At 48.8% G+C, this 21,573-nt stretch overlaps 1 protein-coding gene across 2 annotated transcripts in view; it reads left to right on the top strand.

Annotated features, from left to right (window-relative positions):
• TAF1B (TATA-box binding protein associated factor, RNA polymerase I subunit B) overlaps positions 1–21,573 on the top strand; it is a 316,001-nt gene that overhangs the window by 209,242 nt on the left and 85,186 nt on the right. For both annotated transcript variants that reach the window (XM_063915434.1, XM_063915433.1), the window contains exons 13-14: positions 5,092–5,162; positions 6,429–6,654. In XM_063915434.1, coding sequence (XP_063771504.1) covers positions 5,092–5,162; positions 6,429–6,654 — 297 coding nt within the window. The remainder of the gene's footprint in view (positions 1–5,091; positions 5,163–6,428; positions 6,655–21,573) is intronic.

The following is a 21,573-nucleotide window of genomic DNA, read 5'->3' as shown; positions in this document are numbered from 1 at the left end:
ATTGTTACAAAAAAATCGGGTTGTTATTTGTTGTGAGCCGTCTGTTCAGAGGCTCCTACGTTTGTCATACTGTAAACTGGGTTTAGATCACAAGTTATACGGTGTGATTGGTGTGGCTGGTATGAGTCTTACCCGGGATTCAATATCCTTCCTTATTGTGTACGCTCGTCCGGGCACAGTGTCCTAACTGAGGCTTGGAGGAGGGTCATAGGGGGAGGAGCCAGTACACACCACCTGATCCTAAAGCTTTAGTTTTGTGCCCTGTCTCCTGCGGAGCCGCTATTCCCCATGGTCCTGACGGAGTCCCCAGCATCCACTACGGACTACGAGAAATAGATTTATCGGTAAGTAAAATCTAATTTATTGACCCTGGGGCATATTAAAGACGCTGTCCTTTATATGAGAGACGCTCAAAGAGACATTAGCCTACTGGGTTCTAGAATAAATGCTATGTCGATTTCTGCCAGAAGGGTCCTGTGGACTCGGCAATGGACAGGTGATGCCGACTCAAAAAGGCACATGGAGGTTTTACCTTACAAGGGTGAGGAATTGTTTGGGGAGGGTCTCTCTGACCTGGTCTCCACGGCTACTGCTGGAAAGTAAAAATTTTTGCCATATGTTACCTCACAGCCTAAGAAAGCACTGTATTACCAAATGCAGTCCTTTCGATCACAGAAAAACAAGAAAGTCCGTGGTGCGTCCTTTCTTGCCAGAGGCAGGGGTAGAGGAAAGAAGCTACACAACACAGCTAGTTCCCAGGAACAGAAGAAAATCCACCGCATGACGCTGGGGCTCCACAGGCGGAGCTAGGCCCGGTGGGGGCGCGTCTCCGAAATTTCAGCCACAAGTGGGTTCACTCCCAGTTGGATCCCTGGGCAATAGATATTGTGTCTCAGGGATACAAGCTGGAATTCGAAGAGATGCCCCCTCACCGATACCTCCTCACCGATACCTCAAATCGGCCCTGCCAGCTTCCCCCCACGAGAGGGAAATAGTGTTAACTGCAATTCACAAATTGTATCTTCAACAGGTGGTGGTCAAGGTTCCCCTCCTTCAACAAGGAAGGGGTTATTATTCGACCATGTTTGTAGTACCGAAACCGGACGGTTCGGTCAGACCCATATTGAATTTAAAATCCCTGAACATGTACCTGAAAAGGTTCCGGTTCAAGATGGAATCGCCAAGAGCGGTCATCGCAAGCCTGGAAGGGGGGGATTTTTTTGTGTCTCTGGACATAAAGGATGCATACCTTCATGTCCCAATTTATCCACCTCATCAGGCGTACCTCAGATTTGTGGTACAGGATTGTCATTACCAATTTCAGATGTTGCCGTTTGGTCTCTCCACGGCTCCGAGAATATTTACCAAGGTAATGGCGGAAATGATGGTACTCCTGCGGAAGCAAGGGGTCACAATTATCCCATACTTGGACGATCTCCTCATAAAAGCGAGATCAAGAGAGCAGTTGCTGATCAGCGTAGCACTTTCTCTGAAGGTGTTACGGCAACACGGCTGGATTCTAAATATTCCAAAGTCGCAGTTGGTTCCTACGACTCGTCTGCCTTTCCTGGGCATGATTCTGGACACAGACCAGAAAAGGGTTTATCTCCCGATGGAGAAAGCTCAGGAACTAATGACACTGGTCAGGAACCTATTAAAACCAAAACAGGTGTCAGTGCATCACTGCACTCGAGTCCTGGAAAAGATGGTGGCATCATACGAGGCCATTCCCTTCGGCAGGTTCCATGCGAGGACCTTTCAATGGGACTTACTGGACAAATGGTCCGGATCACATCTTCAGATGCATCGGTTAATCACCCTATCCCCCAGGGCTAGGGTGTCACTCCTGTGGTGGCTGCAGAGTGCTCACCTTCTCGAGGGCCGCAGATTCGGCATTCTGGACTGGGTCCTAGTGACCACGGATGCAAGCCTCCGAGGGTGGGGAGCAGTCACACGGAAGAAATTTCCAAGGTCTGTGGTCAAGTCAGGAGACTTGCCTTCACATCAACGTCCTGGAACTAAGGGCCATATACAACGCCCTACGTCAAGCGGAGACCCTGCTTCGCGACCAACCGGTTCTGATTCAGTCAGACAACATCACCGCTGTGGCTCATGTAAACCGACAAGGCGGCACAAGGAGCAGGGTGGCGATGGCGGAAGCCACCAGAATTCTTCGCTGGGCGGAGAATCACGTAAGCGCACTGTCAGCAGTGTTCATCCCGGGAGTGGACAACTGGGAAGCAGACTTCCTCAGCAGGCACGACCTCCACCCGGGAGAGTGGGGACTTCATCAGGAAGTCTTCGCGCAAATTGCAAGTCGGTGGGAACTGCCACAGGTGGACATGATGGCATCCCGCCTCAACAAAAAACTACAGAGGTATTGTGCCAGGTCAAGAGACCCTCAGGCGATAGCTGTGGACGCCCTGGTGACACCGTGGGTGTTCCAGTCAGTCTATGTGTTTCCTCCTCTGCCTCTCATACCCAAGGTGCTGAGAATCATAAGAAAAAGAGGAGTGAGAACAGTACTCATTGTTCCGGATTGGCCAAGAAGGACTTGGTATCCAGATCTGCAAGAAATGCTCACAGAGGACCCGTGGCCTCTTCCTCAAAGACAGGACTTGTTGCAACAGGGGCCCTGTCTGTTCCAAGACTTACCGCGGCTGCGTATGACGATTGAACGCCGGATCCTAGCAGAGAAGGGTATTCCGGATGAGGTTATTCCTACGCTGATAAAGGCTAGGAAGGACGTGACAGCTCAACATTATCACCGTATATGGCGAAAATATGTTGCTTGGTGTAAGGCCAGGAAATGCCCCTACGGAGGAATTCCAGCTGGGCCGTTTCCTGCACTTCCTACAGTGAGGAGTGACTTTGGGCCTAAAATTGGGTTCCATTAAGGTCCAGGTTTCGGCCCTATCCATTTTCTTTCAAAAAGAGCTGGCTGCTTTACCTGAAGTTCAGACGTTTGTAAAGGGAGTGCTGCATATTCAGCCCCCTTTTGTGCCTCCAGTGGCACCATGGGATCTTAACGTGGTGTTGAGTTTCCTGAAATCCCATTGGTTTGAACCACTCAAAACGGTGGAATTTAAATATCTCACGTGGAAGGTGGTCATGCTACTAGCCTTGGCTTCGGCTAGGCGTGTGTCAGAATTGGCGGCTTTGTCACATAAAAGCCCCTATCTGGTTTTCCATGCAGATAGAGCAGAGTTGCGGACCCGTCCACAATTCCTGCCGAAAGTGGTTTCATCTTTTCATATAAACCAACCTATTGTGGTGCCTGTGGCCACTACTGACTTGGAGGATTCCGAGTTGCTTGATGTGGTCAGGGCTTTGAAGGTTTATGTAGCCAGAACGGCTAGGGTCAGGAAAACAGAGTCTTTGTTTATCCTGTATGCTTCCAACAAGCTTGGTGCTCCTGCTTCAAAGCAGACTATTGCTCGCTGGATCTGTAACACAATTCAGCAGGCTCATTCTGCGGCTGGATTGCAGCTGCCAAAATCAGTTAATGCCCATTCCACTAGGAAGGTGGGCTCTTCTTGGGCGGCTTCCTGAGGGATCTCAGCATTACAGATTTGCCGAGCGGCTACTTGGTCAGGTTCAAACACTTTTGCAAAGTTCTACAAGTTTGATACCCTGGCCGAGGAGGACCTTGTGTTTGCTCAATCGGTGCTGCAGAGTCATCCGCACTTTCCCTCGCCCGTTTGGGAGCTTTGGTATAATCCCCATGTTCCTTACGGAGTCCCCAGCATCCACTAGGACGTTAGAGAAAATAAGATTTTACTTACCGGTAAATCTATTTCTCGTAGTCCGTAGTGGATGCTGGGCGCCCGTCCCAAGTGCGGACTTCTTCTGCAATGCTTGTATATAGTTATTGCTTAAATAAGGGTTATGTTATGGTTGCATCAGGGTTGACCTGTTGCTCTGTTGTTGTTGTTCATACTGTTGACTGGGTATGTGTATCTCAAGTTATACGGTGTGATTGGTGTGGCTGGTATGAATCTTGCCCTGGATTACCAAAATCCTTTCCTTGTACTGTCAGCTCTTCCGGCCACAGTTTCTCTAACTGATATCTGGAGGAGGGACATAGAGGGAGGAGCCAGTGCACACCAGTATCCTAATTCTTTCATAAAATGCCCTGTCTCCTGCGGAGCCCGTCTATTCCCCATGGTCCTTACGGAGTCCCCAGCATCCACTACGGACTACGAGAAATAGATTTACCGGTAAGTAAAATCTTATTTTTTCGCACCATCCCGTCCAACGTGCGTACGCATTGCGGTGCATGCACAGTTGGTACCTGATCTCCCGCTGAGCGAAAACGCACAGCAGCGATCAGATCTGAATCACCCCCAAAGTAATGTAGTATATGAAAAAGACATATATACTGTTAGAGGTGTAACGAACATCATGCAGTGGGGCATGAAGGCACATATCCAAAAAATAGACACAGAAAAAGAGAGACAGTAAGGAAAGGGGGAGCAAAAAGGGGGTTGAAATGGATATGAGACACAGGCTTGAATGCAAATAAAATGGTATGCTACACAGAGGACTCCTGCCTAGGCAATAGAACATGTGTCCCCTAGTTTATGAAACTTAGGAAGATCTGTTCGTCTAGTATAAACATATTGTTCATGGTCAGTGGTATCAATAACAAGTGCCCGTCATTCATGGATGTCTGGCGAATCAGGAGAATGCTAAGAGCAATAACCACCTATAATATCATTCTGTAATAGCTAAAGCAAATAAACAAAGTTTAATCTCTGCTGTGTGGTAGTGCTGGAAAAGTAAATTGTATATCCGACCACACCAACATCCAGATATTACCAACCTTAGAGCAGTGCCATAATAAATACAAAAAAATCACAGTCAAGGGTACGACACTTACTGTATAGAACAATCAGTTGGAACATTGACATCAAAATGTACAATATTGGCAGTGGTATGATATGATCTATGTAGAGTAAAATAATGAATCTGCTGAAAACAAACACATGGTGAAGTGTACTGTATAGATCCCAATATCTGAGTCCATTGGTCATCTTGCAAACAACCCAAGTCTGATTCCCATGTATGTTTTCTGTGTTCTGATCGTAGGTTTTCTTGGAAAAATGAACGAGTTGTTACTTACTCCCAAAGTGGCAAATCTAAGGTTTTAAAAAGAAAACGTGAGTGCAGTTACTTTATATTGGTTGTACAATTCTTAATACTATTATTAAGCCTGTCCAGGTTCTTCTTTTGTTGTTTTTTTGGCGACCTGTGTTTCCAATTTATAAATAAGACTTCTCTTTCTATAAACACTGGTGTTCGCTTAATATCAATGGGGGCTGCTATATTGGGTATCTGTTTGGATGGTTGACAATGTTATGGTCGACAGTCATTAGGTCGACCACTATTGGTCGACATGGACACATGGTTGACACATGAAATGGTCGACACATGAAAGGTTGACACATGAAAAGGTCGACATGAGTTTTTCAAACTTTTTTTCTTTTGGGGAACTTTTCCATACTTTACGATCCACATGGACTACGATTGGGAATGGTAATCTGTGCCAAGCGCAGCGGTAGCGGAGCGAGACACCTTGGCCGAAGCATGGCGAGCGAAGCGGTGCACTAATTGGGGTTCCCCGTCACTTTACGCAGAAAACTACACCAAAAAAAGTGAAAAAACTCACGTCGACCTTTTCACGCGGCGACCATTTCCATGTGTCGACCATTTGTCCATATTGACCATGCCAGTGTCAACCAATAGTGGTCAACCTAATGACTGTCGACCATAACATGATCGACCATTCATACCGGAACCGCTATATTGCTAGCCTTGACCAGGGTATGACGAAAATGTTCTATGGAGTCAAACCCTACCAAAAATGAAATACCAAAAACTGCAAAATAATTACTTATAATTTGACATGCCATAAATGTTTTTGCTACCGTGCATGCATGCATGTTGCACTGCACAATGGTCTTGCGCTGGCAGTCGCAGTGATGATATATTTGCAGAGTGATTGGCAATCAGGGAGCGTTTGTGGGTGTATCATGACCGTTTTGGGTCCTGTCACAGTTTGCGACTGCAAACCCTTGCTCAGTAAACAAAGTCAAACGTGTACCCATTAAGTAAATACCACTCTGTAACTGGGGTCTCCTGTCCATTCTCCACATATCTGTACATGTTCCACAGTCTGTACGGATTTGTTTGAGGCTCTTCCTATCCCAACGTTGATCTTTATTACACAGAACTTTTGGGGGGAAAAATACAAATAAATAACAAGTGCGGTTGCAGTGTTTGTTGATGGTGCAGGTCATTGTTCTCACTTCCTGGCATTCCGTTTGGAACGCAGAGGTTACTGTCACCTGCACAAAACAAGAACCTGGTTATCTGTAAGAAATAAACTGCAATATGAATGCCTTCTTTTGTTCATATCCACACAGGGATGGCAAATAACTTGCAGAGGCAGTTTAGCAAGCTGTCTGGGGCTGCAGCTGATGCTGGGAATCCGGGCCCATCAAGTTTCTTGTTCAACTGGGAAGAGCAAAACACAGGCAAGATCTGTTTTCATGGACACAGCCTGAAGGGAATTGCGCAACAAGGCAAAAACCTGCTCTCGGGACTAAGCACGAATTACTGGTTAAGCTCTCTGAAAAAATGTACAAACAGGTAAGCTTTTTATACATCAGGGGCAGAACAGACGGTGTAATGGTTAGCATTACTGCCTCACAGCACTGAGGTTATGGGTTTGATTCCCACCATGGCCCTAACTGTGTGGAGTTTGTATATTCTCCCCGTGCTTGTGTGGGTTTCCTCCGGTTACTCTCGTTTCCTCCCACAATCCACAAATATACTGGTAGGTTAATTGGCTCCCCACAAAATTAACCATAGCGTGAATGTGTGTGCATGTACATGTGATAGGGAATTTAGGGGGGTATGTACTAAGCAGTGAAAAGAATGGAGAAGTGAGCCAGTAGAGAAGTTGCCCATGGCAACCAATCAGCATTGAAGTAACATTTATAATTGCATACTTAAAAATTATACAGAGCACAGTGTTCGCAAAAACTCGCTATAGCACGTATTTTACCCTATTTTGAGGACCAGGGACTCACATTTCCAAAATGTGAGGGTCCCCCGGGACGCACTCCGCTGCCGCCAATCAGCTGCATGCTATAAAAACAGGAGGTGGAGCCTTGCGCCTCTCCTGGTGGTCAGTGTGAAGGACCTGCATCGGTTAGGTGTTCTCCGGTTTTACTCCCACTCTATGGGTGTCGTGGACACCCACGAGTGGGAATAGTCCCTGCTAGTCGGCATGCCAACTGTCGGCATTCTAAGGGGGTGGGATGTAGGGGGAGATATTGTGACCGCCGGTCTCCTGACTACATCCCCTTACATGGACTCTAATGAATGGTGATCCAGAAAAAAGTTCAGAATTTCTAGTGTATGAACACAAGATCTGAAACGTTATTCATTTAGGAACAGGAAGGTGCTTTCCACCTTCGGACAAGTTTCATTTGATTTAGAGATATACACAGTCCCTATAGTGTTGGGTATGGGATGCCGGCGGTCAGTATATTGATGCCAGGATCGCGTACGCCAGATGCCAGCAGGGGGGCGAGCACAATTTTCTCGCTAGGGGCTGGGAGGGGGTGATGGGTCCGTGCACTCGGTGTTCCAGCTGCTGAAGGGTCCCGGATGCTCAGTGGTCAGGGGGTGTATGTGTGAGGGAGGAGGGAGTGTGTGTGTGGGGGGGGGGGGAGGGGGGGAGTGCATGGTGCTTACATTCCCAAAAGAAAAAGATAAGCTGCTTTTGGGAGATCAACTATACTCATTCTTGTGACTGCCCAAGTTTGGCATCACTTTAGTAGTGTTTGCCCACCATGGGGTAAATTTACTAAGATGGAAGTTCTATTTAAGATGGGATGTTGCACATCACAACCAACCAGATCTTACTTCTCATTTATCTGGCACCTTCTAGAAGATAATACCTGGAATCTAATTGGTTGCTGTGGGCAACATCCCATCTTAAATAGAACTCCCATCTTAGTAAATTTACCCCATGTATTTAAATGGCAGTTTAATAGCAATGCTGAAACTACTGTATTTTAACCTCCTGTTGTTAAAAAAAATAATAGTATTTACCTTCATTCTGATGGGAAAAGGTAAGGTAGGACCCCAATTTTTGAAGGTGAGGGGTCCTTGGGACCCACTCTTTTTTTTGGCTCAGTGCGATCACTGGAGCAGCTGATTGGTTGCCAGGGTCAACCTATTCTCTGGGTCATTTTTCCACGCTTATAACTGCTTAGTACATGTCCCCCATAGATTGTAAGCTCCACTGGGGCAGGGACTGATGTGAATGGACAAGTATTCTCTGTAAAGCGCCGCGGAATATGTGTGCGCTATATAAATAACTGGTAATAAATAATGATAATAAATACATCAAAATCTCCATATTATCATGCAGCAGAATGTATTAAAGAGCACAAATGAGGGTTGCTCATTGGACTGCTCATTGGTTGCTGTTGTGGAACTACAAGTCCTAGTAATGAAGCATCAAGGCATGCTGGGACTTGGTCAGATCCATCTGAAGATCCACAGATTCCCAAAGTTTGCTTTAGCATGGCAACAATAAAAAGTTAACAATTGCCAAAATATTGAACTTCTTTTAAGACAGGATGTTAATCTGATTTTGTTTTTACATTGTACTTTTTCACATTTGTTACTACTTTAATTACTGCTTATACATACATGTCAAATTAAACATGTGTCTTGGGCAAATTGATTTGAGTTGCAACTGAATAACAAGTTCCAGCTAGCACGGAGTAGTTTCTTCTGTTCCAAGAAGTCTGTGTTCCTGAAAAGGTGCTGCTTATTTACAATCATACTGTCACTAGGAAGCCGGTGAAGAATCCACTTATCTCTTATTGTTGTGTCAGTCAGGCTGTCTCCCGCTGTGCTTCACGTGCTGAGCAGAACCCTATCCTGCACTGATGAGGCTGAAACAGGCTGGATGTAGGTGGGCATTCATTATCTGCCCATGCAGAGAGAGAGGGCCGCCCGTGTTACGGTGTTACCAGAAATCACGGTTTCTGTAATATTTTGTAGCGCTTATTTTATATCTTAAGGACATTGGTTTACATCTATACATATACTGCAAATAGAAACATGCCAATGTTTTTATGTTACTGTGTGTATGGAGACTACTTATTAGTGTTACATTATGCCATGGCGCTTACCAGATGCATTGCTTGGTATACCCAGGCAACATAGAATTTGACTGCAGATAAGAACCACTTGGCCCATCTAGCCCCTTTTTTTATCCTTTAGGTAATCTCAACTCCTTTTGAACCTTAATTCTTTGTAAGGATATCCTTATGCCTATCCCAAGCATGTTTACATTGCTCTACAGTCTTAGCCTCTACCACCTCTGATGGGAGGCTATTCCACTTATCCACTACCCTTTCTGTGAAGTAATTTTTCCTTAAATTTCCCCTGAACCTCCCCCCTCCAGTCTCAGTGTATGTCCTCGAGTTCTAATACTTCTCTTCCTTTGAAGAATGTTTCCCTTCTGAACTTTGTTAAGACCCTGGATATATTTCAAAGTTTCTATCATCTCCCTCCTTTCCCTTCTCTCCTCCAAACTATACATATTAAGATGTTTTAGCCTTTCCGGGTAAGTTTTTGCACCATTTTAGTTGCCTTCTTTCTACCCTCTAATGTATTTATATTCTTCTGGGGGGGGGGGGCCCAACCTCCGTAGGGTTAATGGTCCCGTTCCCCGCTGACAGGACACTGAGCTCCTGAGGGTCCTATTCGCGAGCCCCGCCACGGCGAGCGTACAGAGTACAGACCCGCAGTACACCGCCTCCCCTAACAGAGCCAGAAGTAAGAAGAGTGGTGAGTAGGTGGCCGGCATCCCGGTTAGCGGGTCGTTGGCTGTAATGGCGGCACAAGGGGTAGGAGCGTAGCGCTGACAAACAGGCTGCAGCTCCAGGCTTCAGAGGCATACAGGGTGCTGTGTGTTCCACTGTGAGGGGTGAGCTGAAGCCACAGCAACATATACCCACACTGGCAGCAATTCTACAGGAGTTTTAACCCACTGTAGAACAGAAATTACCTCAGCCAGTATAAAAAAACGGGAAGACTGCGCGCCATTAAAGGAGCGGGGCTTCACTATGAGCGGATCCAGCAGCTCACCAGCGCCATTTTCCCTCTGCAGATATACACAGACAGACTGGCAGGGAAGCGCAGCTCCTCCACAAGGGACTCCAGAGCACCTCGGCGGTACCAGTGGGTCATAGCAAGGAAAGGGGGGAGCAATTTTTGGTATACTAAACCCTATTTAGGGTACTTAGTTTATGACCCAGCTAAACTTGTACTTTAGCTATAGGGGCACTGTGTGGCTGGCTCCATTATACTCTGTGTCTCCCTGGAGGGCTCTGTGTGGGTTAACTGTGTTTTACCCTATTTTCCTGTGTATCTGTGTCTATTCTTTCACTTTTACTATATCAAAGGAGTGTGTATCATGCACAGCAGAGTGTTTTTCTGCTGCGGGGTACACTGGGCTTCACAAGGATAGACATAGGGGTGTAGAGTAGGTTCTTGATCCGAAGCACCAACAGGCTCAAAAGCTTTGACCTTCTTTCCAAGATGCATAGCGCCGCCTCCTATATCACCCTGCCTCCGTGCACAGGAGCTCAGTTTGTAGTTGGTGCTTGCAGTCAGAGGCAGATTTAGACCTCGTGGGGCCCTAAGCAAGACACCGATTTGGGGCCCCTCTTTACTGAAACAATTCATAGCAGTATACCATGACATCACTGCCCCCTGGCTGTTACTGCTGTGTTTGTGCCTCCTTCTCTCACCTGTCCATGAGGCGGATCAGCAGCACAGGTCCTACGTGCATTCCTGCAGTGGGGGGCAGTGATTATGCTGCACTGGCTAAAAGGGCATCTTCTGCCAGCAGCATTTAGCACACAATGCAGCAGGGCCGGGCATTACATTACACATACACTGACTGTGTGCCCAGCTCCATCGGCCCCACCGCATCCCTTATCCCTCCCCCACAACAGACCTGGATGTGCAGTCGGCAGCTCGTTCCCAATTCATATCGCTGTCAAGCAGGGCCTGCCGATCTCCTGGATTCTCCTCCTTAAGCAGCTGCTGAGCAGCTCCGCCACATTCCTCTCAGTACATTCTCCTCCCCAGCGTCCCGCTATATCGCGGAGGGAGAACGGAGAAAAAAGACAGGCCCAGGGTGCAGGGACACGCACCGAGTCTTGGGAGCTAGTCTGTGAGAAGCACCCACACTCAGCCGACGGGCGCATCTCCGTGCTGCACGGGTGTGGGGGGAGAGATTCTGACTCTGACCAGACTGCTTCCGGTAGCTGCTCCTGGGATTTCGGAGGAGGAGCACTATGGGTGGTGATGAACTAATCAGGATGCGTGCTTGATCTGATCGTGGGAGTTGGCCAGCACACTGCAGCCTCAGCATCAGTGCAAATGGGAACAATGTCCCCCGCAGCAGCCGACTCGGGCCTCTGCTTGTCGGCGGGCCCCTGGGACCCACCGGGCCCTAAGCGGCTGCCTAAGTTGCCTAGCGGTAAATCCGCCACTGCTTGCAGTGCAAGCATGTGACAGGAAGAGCTGCTCACAGCAGCTCTAGAAAAAGCTTTTTCTGAGAAAAAAAGAAGACTACAAGGGCTGCAGCAGAGGCACAGATTGTGCTGGATGTCAGTAGACATTGCCTGCTGCAGCTCCATCTCTCCCCCAGCGGCGCTGTACACTCCCGTGCCCTGGTTGACGGGTACCTACAGCAGGAGGCTCCGGTTTTCTTCCAAGTTAGTCACACACGGCTGGGGCTCTCCGGGATCGCGTGGCCGCACTTCGGGAGGAGGTAAGTGGGTCCCGCTCTTTATCGCGATCCGGCGCGGCCGGTGGGAGGCGGGCCACGCGTGCTGGCGGTGGACACTGTGGCAGTACAGGCGATCCCACTAGATCACCAGGGCATGGGTGCAGGTCAGGTTTTCTCTCTAAACCTTTTTTCTCTATCGTCCTAGTGGATGCTGGGGTTCCTGAAAGGACCATGGGGAATAGCGGCTCCGCAGGAGACAGGGCACAAAAAGTAAAGCTTTTCCGATCAGGTGGTGTGCACTGGCTCCTCCCCCTATGACCCTCCTCCAGACTCCAGTTAGATTTTTGTGCCCGGCCGAGAAGGGTGCAATCTAGGTGGCTCTCCTAAAGAGCTGCTTAGAGAAAGTTTAGCTAGGTTTTTTATGTTACAGTGATTCCTGCTGGCAACAGGATCACTGCAGCGAGGGACTGAGGGGAGAAGGAGTCAACTCACCTGCGTGCAGGATGGATTGGCTTCTTGGCTACTGGACATCAAGCTCCAGAGGGACGATCACAGGTACAGCCTGGATGGTCACCGGAGCCGCGCCGCCGGCCCCCTTGCAGATGCTGAAGACAGAAGAGGTCCAGAATCGGCGGCTGAAGACTCCTGCAGTCTTCTAAAGGTAGCGCACAGCACTGCAGCTGTGCGCCATTTTCCTCTCAGCACACTTCACACGGCAGTCACTGAGGGTGCAGGGCAATGGGAGGGGGGCGCCCTGGGAGGCAAAATGAGTACCTATAAAGGCTAAAAATACCTCACATATAGCCCTAGAGGCTATATGGAGATATTTAACCCCTGCCTGATTTCTCAAAATAGCGGGAGACGAGCCCGCCGGAAAAGGGGCGGGGCCTATCTCCTCAGCACACGGCGCCATTTCCTCTCACAGCTCCGCTGGTCAGGACGGCTCCCAGGTCTCTCCCCTGCACTGCACTACAGAAACAGGGTAAAACAGAGAGGGGGGGCAAATTTATGGCGATATTTTTATATAACAAAGCAGCTATAGGGGAGCACTTATTATAAGGCTATCCCTGATATATATATAGCGCTTTTGGTGTGTGCTGGCAAACTCTCCCTCTGTCTCCCCAAAGGGCTAGTGGGTCCTGTCTTCATTAGGAGCATTCCCTGTGTGTCTGCTGTGTGTCGGTACGTGTGTGTCGACATGTATGAGGACGATATTGGTGTGGAGGCGGAGCAATTGCCAAATATGGGGATGTCACCTCCTAGGGGGTCGACACCAGAATGGATGCCTTTATTTATGGAACTACGGGATAGTGTCAACACGCTAAAGCAGTCGTTTGACGACATGAGACGGCCGGACAATCAATTAGTGCCTGTCCAGGCGACTCAAACACCGTCAGGGGCTGTGAAACGCCCTTTGCCTCAGTCGGTCGACACAGACCCAGACACAGGCGATGACTCCAGTGGTGACGGTGACGAATCAACCGTATTTTCCAGTAGGGCCACACGTTATATGATTTTGGCAATGAAGGAGGCGTTACATTTAGCTGATACTACAGGTACCACTAAACAGGGTATTATGTGGGGTATGAAAAAACTACCTATAGTTTTTCCTGAATCAGAAGAACTAAATGACGTGTGTAATGAAGCGTGGGTTGCCCCTGATAAAAAGCTGATAATTTCAAAGAAATTATTGGCATTATACCCTTTCCCGCCAGAGGTTAGGGAGCGCTGGGAAACACCTCCTAGGGTGGACAAGGCGCTAACACGCTTATCTAAACAAGTGGCGTTACCCTCTCCTGAGACGGCCGCACTTAAAGATCCATCAGATAGGAGGATGGAAAATATCCAAAAAAGTATATACACACATGCAGGTGTTATACTACGACCAGCTGTAGCAACTGCCTGGATGGGCAGTGCGGGGGTAGTTTGGTCAGAATCCCTGATTGAAAATATTGATACCCTGGACAGGGACAATATTTTACTGTCGTTAGAACAAATAAAGGATGCATTTCTTTATATGCGTGATGCACAGAGGGATATATGCACACTGGCATCACGGGTAAGTGCTATGTCCATTTCGGCCAGAAGAGCTTTATGGACGCGACAGTGGACAGGCGATGCGGATTCAAAACGGCATATGGAAGTTTTGCCGTATAAGGGGGAGGAGTTATTTGGAGTCGGTCTATCAGATTTGGTGGCCACGGCTACAGCCGGGAAATCCACCTTTCTACCTCAAGTCACTCCCCAACAGAAAAAGGCACCGACTTTTCAACCGCAGCCCTTTCGTTCCTTTAAAAATAAGAGAGCAAAGGGCTATTCATATTTGCCACGAGGCAAAGGTCGAGGGAAGAGACAGCAACACGCAGCTCCTTCCCAGGATCAGAAGCCCTCCCCGGCTTCTACAAAAGCCTCAGCATGACGCTGGGGCTTCTCAAGCGGACTCGGGGACGGTGGGCGGTCGTCTCAAAAATTACAGCGCGCAGTGGGCTCACTCGCAAGTAGATCCCTGGATCCTGCAGATAATATCTCAGGGATACAGGTTGGAATTAGAGACAGATCCACCTCGCCGTTTCCTGAGGTCTGCTTTACCAACGTCCCCCTCCGAAAGGGAGACGGTGTTGGAAGCCATTCACAAGCTGTACTCTCAGCAGGTGATAGTCAAGGTACCTCTTCTGCAACAAGGGAAGGGGTATTATTCCACTCTTTTTGTGGTACCGAAGCCGGATGGCTCGGTAAGGCCTATTCTAAATCTGAAGTCCTTGAACCTGTACATAAAGAAGTTCAAGTTCAAAATGGAGTCACTCAGAGCAGTGATAGCGAACCTGGAAGAGGGGGACTTTATGGTATCCTTGGACATCAAGGATGCGTATCTCCACGTTCCAATTTACCCCTCACACCAGGGGTACCTCAGGTTCGTTGTACAAAACTGTCACTATCAGTTTCAGACGCTGCCGTTCGGATTGTCCACGGCACCTCGGATCTTTACAAAGGTAATGGCCGAGATGATGATTCTTCTTCGAAGAAAAGGCGTATTAATTATCCCATACTTGGACGATCTCCTAATAAGGGCGAGGTCCAGAGAACAGCTAGAGATGGGATTAGCACTGTCTCAAGAAGTGCTAAAACAGCACGGGTGGATTCTGAATATTCCAAAATCCCAGTTAATGCCGACAACTCGTCTGCTGTTCCTAGGGATGATTCTGGACACGGTTCAGAAAAAGGTTTTTCTCCCGGAGGAAAAAGCCAAGGAGTTATCCGAGCTTGTCAGGAACCTCCTAAAACCAGGAAAGGTGTCTGTACATCAATGCACAAGAGTCCTGGGAAAAATGGTGGCTTCTTACGAAGCGATTCCATTCGGCAGATTCCACGCAAGAATTTTCCAAAGGGATCTGTTGGACAAATGGTCAGGGTCGCATCTTCAGATGCACCTACGGATAACCCTGTCTCCAAGGACAAGGGTGTCTCTTCTGTGGTGGTTGCAGAGTGCTCATCTATTGGAGGGCCGCAGATTCGGCATACAGGATTGGATCCTGGTGACCACGGACGCCAGCCTGAGAGGCTGGGGAGCAGTCACACAAGGAAGAAACTTCCAGGGAGTATGGACGAGCCTGGAAACGTCTCTTCACATAAACATTCTGGAACTAAGAGCAATATACAATGCTCTAAACCAGGCAGAACCTCTGCTTCAGGGAAAACCGGTATTGATCCAGTCGGACAACATCACGGCAGTCGCCCATGTGAACAGACAGGGCGGCACAAGAAGCAGGAGGGCAATGGCAGAAGCTGCAAGGATTCTTCGCTGGGCAGAGAATCATGTGATAGCACTGTCAGCAGTGTTCATCCCGGGAGTGGACAACTGGGAAGCAGACTTCCTCAGCAGACACGATCTTCACCCGGGAGAGTGGGGACTTCATCCAGAAGTCTTCCACATGCTGGTAACCCGTTGGGAAAGACCAATGGTGGACATGATGGCGTCTCGCCTCAACAAAAAACTGGACAGGTATTGCGCCAGGTCAAGAGATCCGCAGGCAATAGCTGTGGACGCGCTGGTAACGCCGTGGGTGTACCAGTCGGTGTATGTGTTTCCTCCTCTGCCTCTCATACCAAAAGTATTGAGAATTATACGGCAAAGAGGCGTAAGAACGATACTAGTGGTTCCGGATTGGCCAAGGAGGACTTGGTACCCGGAACTTCAAGAGATGATCACGGAAGATCCGTGGCCTCTACCTCTAAGGAGGGACTTGCTTCAGCAGGGTCCCTGTCTGTTTCAAGACTTACCGCGGCTGCGTTTGACGGCATGGCGGTTGAACGCCGGATCCTAAAGGAAAGAGGCATGCCGGAAGAAGTCATTCCTACTTTGATTAAAGCAAGGAAGGAAGTAACCGTGCAACATTATCACCGAATTTGGCGAAAATATGTTGCGTGGTGCGAAGATCGGAATGCTCCGACGGAGGAATTTCAACTGGGTCGATTCCTACATTTCCTGCAATCAGGATTGTCAATGGGTCTCAAATTGGGATCTATTAAGGTTCAAATTTCGGCCCTGTCGATTTTCTTTCAAAAAGAATTGGCTTCAGTCCCTGAAGTCCAGACCTTTGTTAAGGGAGTGCTGCATATACAGCCTCCTGTGGTGCCTCCAGTGGCACCGTGGGATCTAAATGTGGTTTTGGACTTCCTAAAATCTCATTGGTTTGAACCACTAAAAAAGGTGGATTTGAAATATCTCACATGGAAAGTGACCATGCTTCTAGCCCTGGCTTCTGCCAGGAGAGTGTCAGAATTGGCAGCTTTATCTTACAAAAGCCCATATCTGATTTTCCATTCGGACAGGGCAGAACTGCGGACTCGTCCGCATTTTCTCCCTAAGGTGGTGTCAGCATTTCATCTGAACCAGCCTATTGTAGTGCCTGCGGCTACAAGTGACTTGGAGGACTCCAAGTTACTGGACGTTGTCAGAGCATTAAAAATATATATTGCAAGGACAGCTGGAGTCAGAAAATCTGACTCGTTGTTTATATTGTATGCACCCAACAAGATGGGTGCTCCTGCGTCTAAACAGACGATTGCTCGTTGGATCTGTAGCACAATCCAACTTGCACATTCTGTGGCAGGCTTGCCACAGCCTAAATCTGTAAAGGCCCACTCCACAAGGAAGGTGGGCTCATCTTGGGCGGCTGCCCGAGGGGTCTCGGCATTACAACTTTGCCGAGCAGCTACGTGGTCAGGGGAGAACACGTTTGTAAAATTTTACAAATTTGATACTCTGGCTAAGGAGGACCTGGAGTTCTCTCATTCGGTGCTGCAGAGTCATCCGCACTCTCCCGCCCGTTTGGGAGCTTTGGTATAATCCCCATGGTCCTTTCAGGAACCCCAGCATCCACTAGGACGATAGAGAAAATAAGATTTTACTTACCGATAAATCTATTTCTCGGAGTCCGTAGTGGATGCTGGGCGCCCATCCCAAGTGCGGATTATCTGCATAAGTTGTACATAGTTATTGTTAACTAATTCGGGTTATTGTTGAAGGAAGCCATCTTTCAGAGGCTCCGCTGTTATCATACTGTTAACTGGGTTTAGATCACAAGTTGTACGGTGTGATTGGTGTGGCTGGTATGAGTCTTACCCGGGATTCAAAATCCTCCCTTATTGTGTACGCTCGTCCGGGCACAGTACCTAACTGGAGTCTGGAGGAGGGTCATAGGGGGAGGAGCCAGTGCACACCACCTGATCGGAAAAGCTTTACTTTTTGTGCCCTGTCTCCTGCGGAGCCGCTATTCCCCATGGTCCTTTCAGGAACCCCAGCATCCACTACGGACTCCGAGAAATAGATTTATCGGTAAGTAAAATCTTATTTTTACAAGTAGCCCGCAGTACCCTGTGGTTTTGCCAGCAGAGGGGATAAGGCTTAGACCTGGAGCCCCTCCCCCAGCCCCAGGGCGCCATTTCCCGCAAATGTTCCCTCCCTGGAGCTGCATATCTGTCTCTCCCTCACTCCCTGGCAGTGTCTGCGGTGCCATTATCCCTCAGCTCACTGTTCCTGGGAATGCTTGGGCAAATCCTCCTATGTAAAGCCGCCTGGTTGTCAGTGCTGTGACATTACAAGACACTTAAGTATTCTACCTGCCCTTTTTTAGTCAGTGTTTGTTAAGAAAGAGTGTACTTGGGGGCGTGGCTTGGCTGCAGAATTAGGCAGACGTGTCTCCCTAGAGCTCCTGCCTTGGACTCATTTTAAACAGCACCTTGCAGCTCCTTTGTCGTTTTGGGGACTCCCCTTTATTACTTGGGGAACCCCTACATTGGGCAGCACGGTCTGCAGAGCCGGCAGGTGTCTCCAACACCCGTGCGGGTTGCGGCCTGCTGTCCCCCTTGAAGCCTGGACCTCTATTTTCATGCGGCCCGTAGGGAGGTGACCGGATCCCAGCTCGGAGGACAGCCCCACCACTGCTCATCTCCTGTGTGTGCAAAGGCCACCACTGGACACCCCCTACCCTCCGCCTTGTCTCCCCGGTGAGTCCTACCGGCTGTCCTCGTACCCTCTCCCGCTGCGGCGGTCTCTCTTGTTGCTTGGCGCCTGGACATGGGATCCCGGGCCGAGTGATCTGAGCACTGCTTCCTGGCTGATCTCGTGGCACCCTCCGGGAGCCTGGGCTGCGGAAGGCCTGCTCAGAGTCCTGCGGCACCATCTTGTGTGCTGGCAAAGTACCCAGCGGTGCCCTCACTACCAGCTTCAGCCTTCAGCCTGTGTCTGGATCCAGCCTTGGTCTCCGGGGGTGCCTTGTGCCTAATAAATTGCCCGGTCACTGTCTGGGACCTCTTCATCTCTCCAGCTGTGTTACCTCAGATAAAAGGGGGAAGAAGAAAAAAAAAAAGTGGTGGGGTAATATAGGGGGGGAAAAAAAGCATAATAAATTAAAAGAGCAATCTCTGGCTGTGCGCTGTAGGCTGTTCACTCAGGCTGTGTTTTCTATGAGCTCCCAGGGACCTGGGAGTTCCTACAGCCTAAAATAGCCTCCCCACGCTTGTTTCCTCATTTACCTGCCTAGTACTGCTCCATCTATTTATCTTTCTGTCCACACTCTCCAGCTACCTTCGTTACGACCCTGCCATCCTATGATTACGTACCCTCCATAATGTGAGGGTTCTTTCTCTGCTTCCACCGCCACTCATGTTTGCCTTATCGACATGACCTACAGTGGCTGAGTACTCCTGTTTCACGCTTCGCATTTGACCGGTCCTGGCGGAGATAAAGGCACCCGTTCACTCTCCACTGCCTTCACCTCTACTGACGAACGATGCCTCCCAAAAAGAACAAAGACCCAGCGCCTTACAAAATCTCCCCCCCCCCCTCTAAGCCCCTCCAAATCTCCCCTCTACAGAGCGCCCCCCCCCCCCCCCCCCGCCCACTGTGCCAGACCCCGTGCTGTCGACTGGTCTGCCACCCATGCTCACGGTCTCCGGAGTTGATTGCGATTCTGATGCACCCCTGACTGTGAAGTCTCTTTGCCGGATTCTCTCCGCCTTTAAATCGGAACTCTCTAAAGATTTGACCTCGGCTGTTCGTGAGCTCAAAACCGAGCTGGTGGCAATTGGGGACAGAACCGACCACCTGGAACGTAAGGTGGAAGAACTGGTCGTCTCCCATAACAAGCTGATCACCTTCCATGATCGTCAAAACAAGAGATGGACCAATTCCGATCTAAGTTAGCCGACATGGAAGACAGATCGCGACGGAACAACATTAAGATCAAAGGCATCCCCGATTCTGTCACTAATTCCGAACTCGAACCCTATGCCATCGCCCTCTTCAGGATGCTCCTTCCTGCTGCGGACACCGCGGAGCTCCTGATTGACCGTATCCACCGCCTCCCTCGGCCACGCACAGTTTCCTCTGACCTCCCCAAAGATACCCTCCTCTGTGTGCATTTCTTTACAGTCAAGGAACTCATCATGAGAGCTGCCAGAGAATCTAAAAATTCAGACACCCTAGGGGACCTCCAAATATTCCAAGATTTTTCCACTGCCACTATTGCGAAGCGACGTGCCCTTTCACCTATTACTCTGGCGCTCAGGTCTCATGATATCCACTACCGCTGGGGATTTCCGGTCAAGCTGATAGTTTCCTATGAGGACTCCACGTACATCATCTCCTCCATCGATGCGGGAGTCAAGTTGCTCCTGGATTGGGACATTACTGTTCAGAGGTTATCTGCTCCATCCCGTCCGTCCTCAATCAGGCAGGAATGGTCGAACACCTGAGTCATCTGACCACAGAACTGGGTCTCTTAACATTCCTTTCTGACTCTGTGAAACTTTAGATTTCTTCCCCCTGCTGTGAGGGGAAGTCACTAACATTTATTGTACCCGTTATGCGTTGTGATGTTTCTCTGGTCTATGTGTTACAGGTTACTCTTTCTCTTGTTACGATGTGCCTCTTATCATATACTGGTTTTCTTTTTAGTCGCAGTTCAGGTTTACTCCAGCTCCCAGGGGCACTATGCCCTACTGAATTTATTCCCAGTTGTTTATATGTGATGTCCCCTACGCTTTCACCTATTGCGCCATAGGGCCAGTTTCATTGTTCTTATTTTCTCTTTAACTGGTTGTATATGAGTGGCGGTGCCTGCTCTGCCGGCCCGTCCCCGACCTTTTCCTACACTACGGCAAGTTGTTTTCTCCCCCTGCAGTAGTCATGCAGGTCCAATGTACCGGACCTTTTTTTTTTTTTTTGTCTACCCCCCTTCTCCCAGTTTACTATGTCCCCCATGTACCCCCTATTCTCTCTCTCCCCCTCGAGCTCCAGACTCATGGTTTCTCTCTCCATTTCAACAGTAATTATGATGCCTTGTATAGATATGTCTCTCACCCTTGCCTTACACTTTTAATGGTTAACCTCCTCTCTCTCAATGTTAAGGGCCTAAACTCGCCCAACAAACGCAGACTAGCCCTCTCTTTTTTCCGTCAACAAAGAGCAGACGTAGTCGCACTGCAAGAAACCCATTTCTCCTCTGCTAACCCCCCCCCCCCCCCCCCCCTGTTCAAGGATAATTTTTTCCCTGTGGGATACTACGCAAACGCCCCATTTAAACGTAATGGTGTAGCTATCCTCTTTGGTAAACATACTTCCTTTACCCTTCACTCCCAAATCTCTGACAAGAGTGGCCGCTATCTAATCCTTACTGGTCTCCTGGACGACAAGCCCACTACACTAGTTTCCCTCTATGCCCCTAACTTTAACCAAACACAATTCCTACGCAAATTATTTCTCCTAATTCGCAAATCACTTAAAGGCTCCTTGGTTATCCTGGGGGACTACAATTTGGTCTTAGATCCAAAACTGGATAAATCTGGCCTTCTCTCACGACCCATACCCTCGGCTCAATCCGTCCCCTCCCTAGCCTTCCGCAACCTCCTCACGGAGTTTGATCTATTTGATATCGGGAGGATTAATAACCCCTCAGGGCGGGAATATACCTTCCACTCCTCAGTACACAATTCCTATTCTAGGATAGATTTAATTTTATGCGATAAATGGTCTCTCCAGAGAACAAGGGACATTGCTATTCTACCGATCACCTGGTCTGACCATGCCCCTGTTCTCTGGAAATGGAACCTCTCCCCTCCCCAGAACCCCCCTAAGCAATGGCGTCTCTATCCCTACCTATTAAGCAATCCTCTCTCCAAAACACGGATCCTAGACTCTATTAACTCTTATCTCGCCACCAACTCTCCCCAGGACA

The sequence above is a fragment of the Pseudophryne corroboree genome, chromosome 4 (assembly GCF_028390025.1).
Source record: "Pseudophryne corroboree isolate aPseCor3 chromosome 4, aPseCor3.hap2, whole genome shotgun sequence".
In the NCBI taxonomy this organism is placed as follows: domain Eukaryota; kingdom Metazoa; phylum Chordata; class Amphibia; order Anura; family Myobatrachidae; genus Pseudophryne; species Pseudophryne corroboree.
The sequence above is the reverse complement of the archived record's forward strand: the minus strand, read 5'-3'. Positions and strand labels throughout refer to the sequence as shown.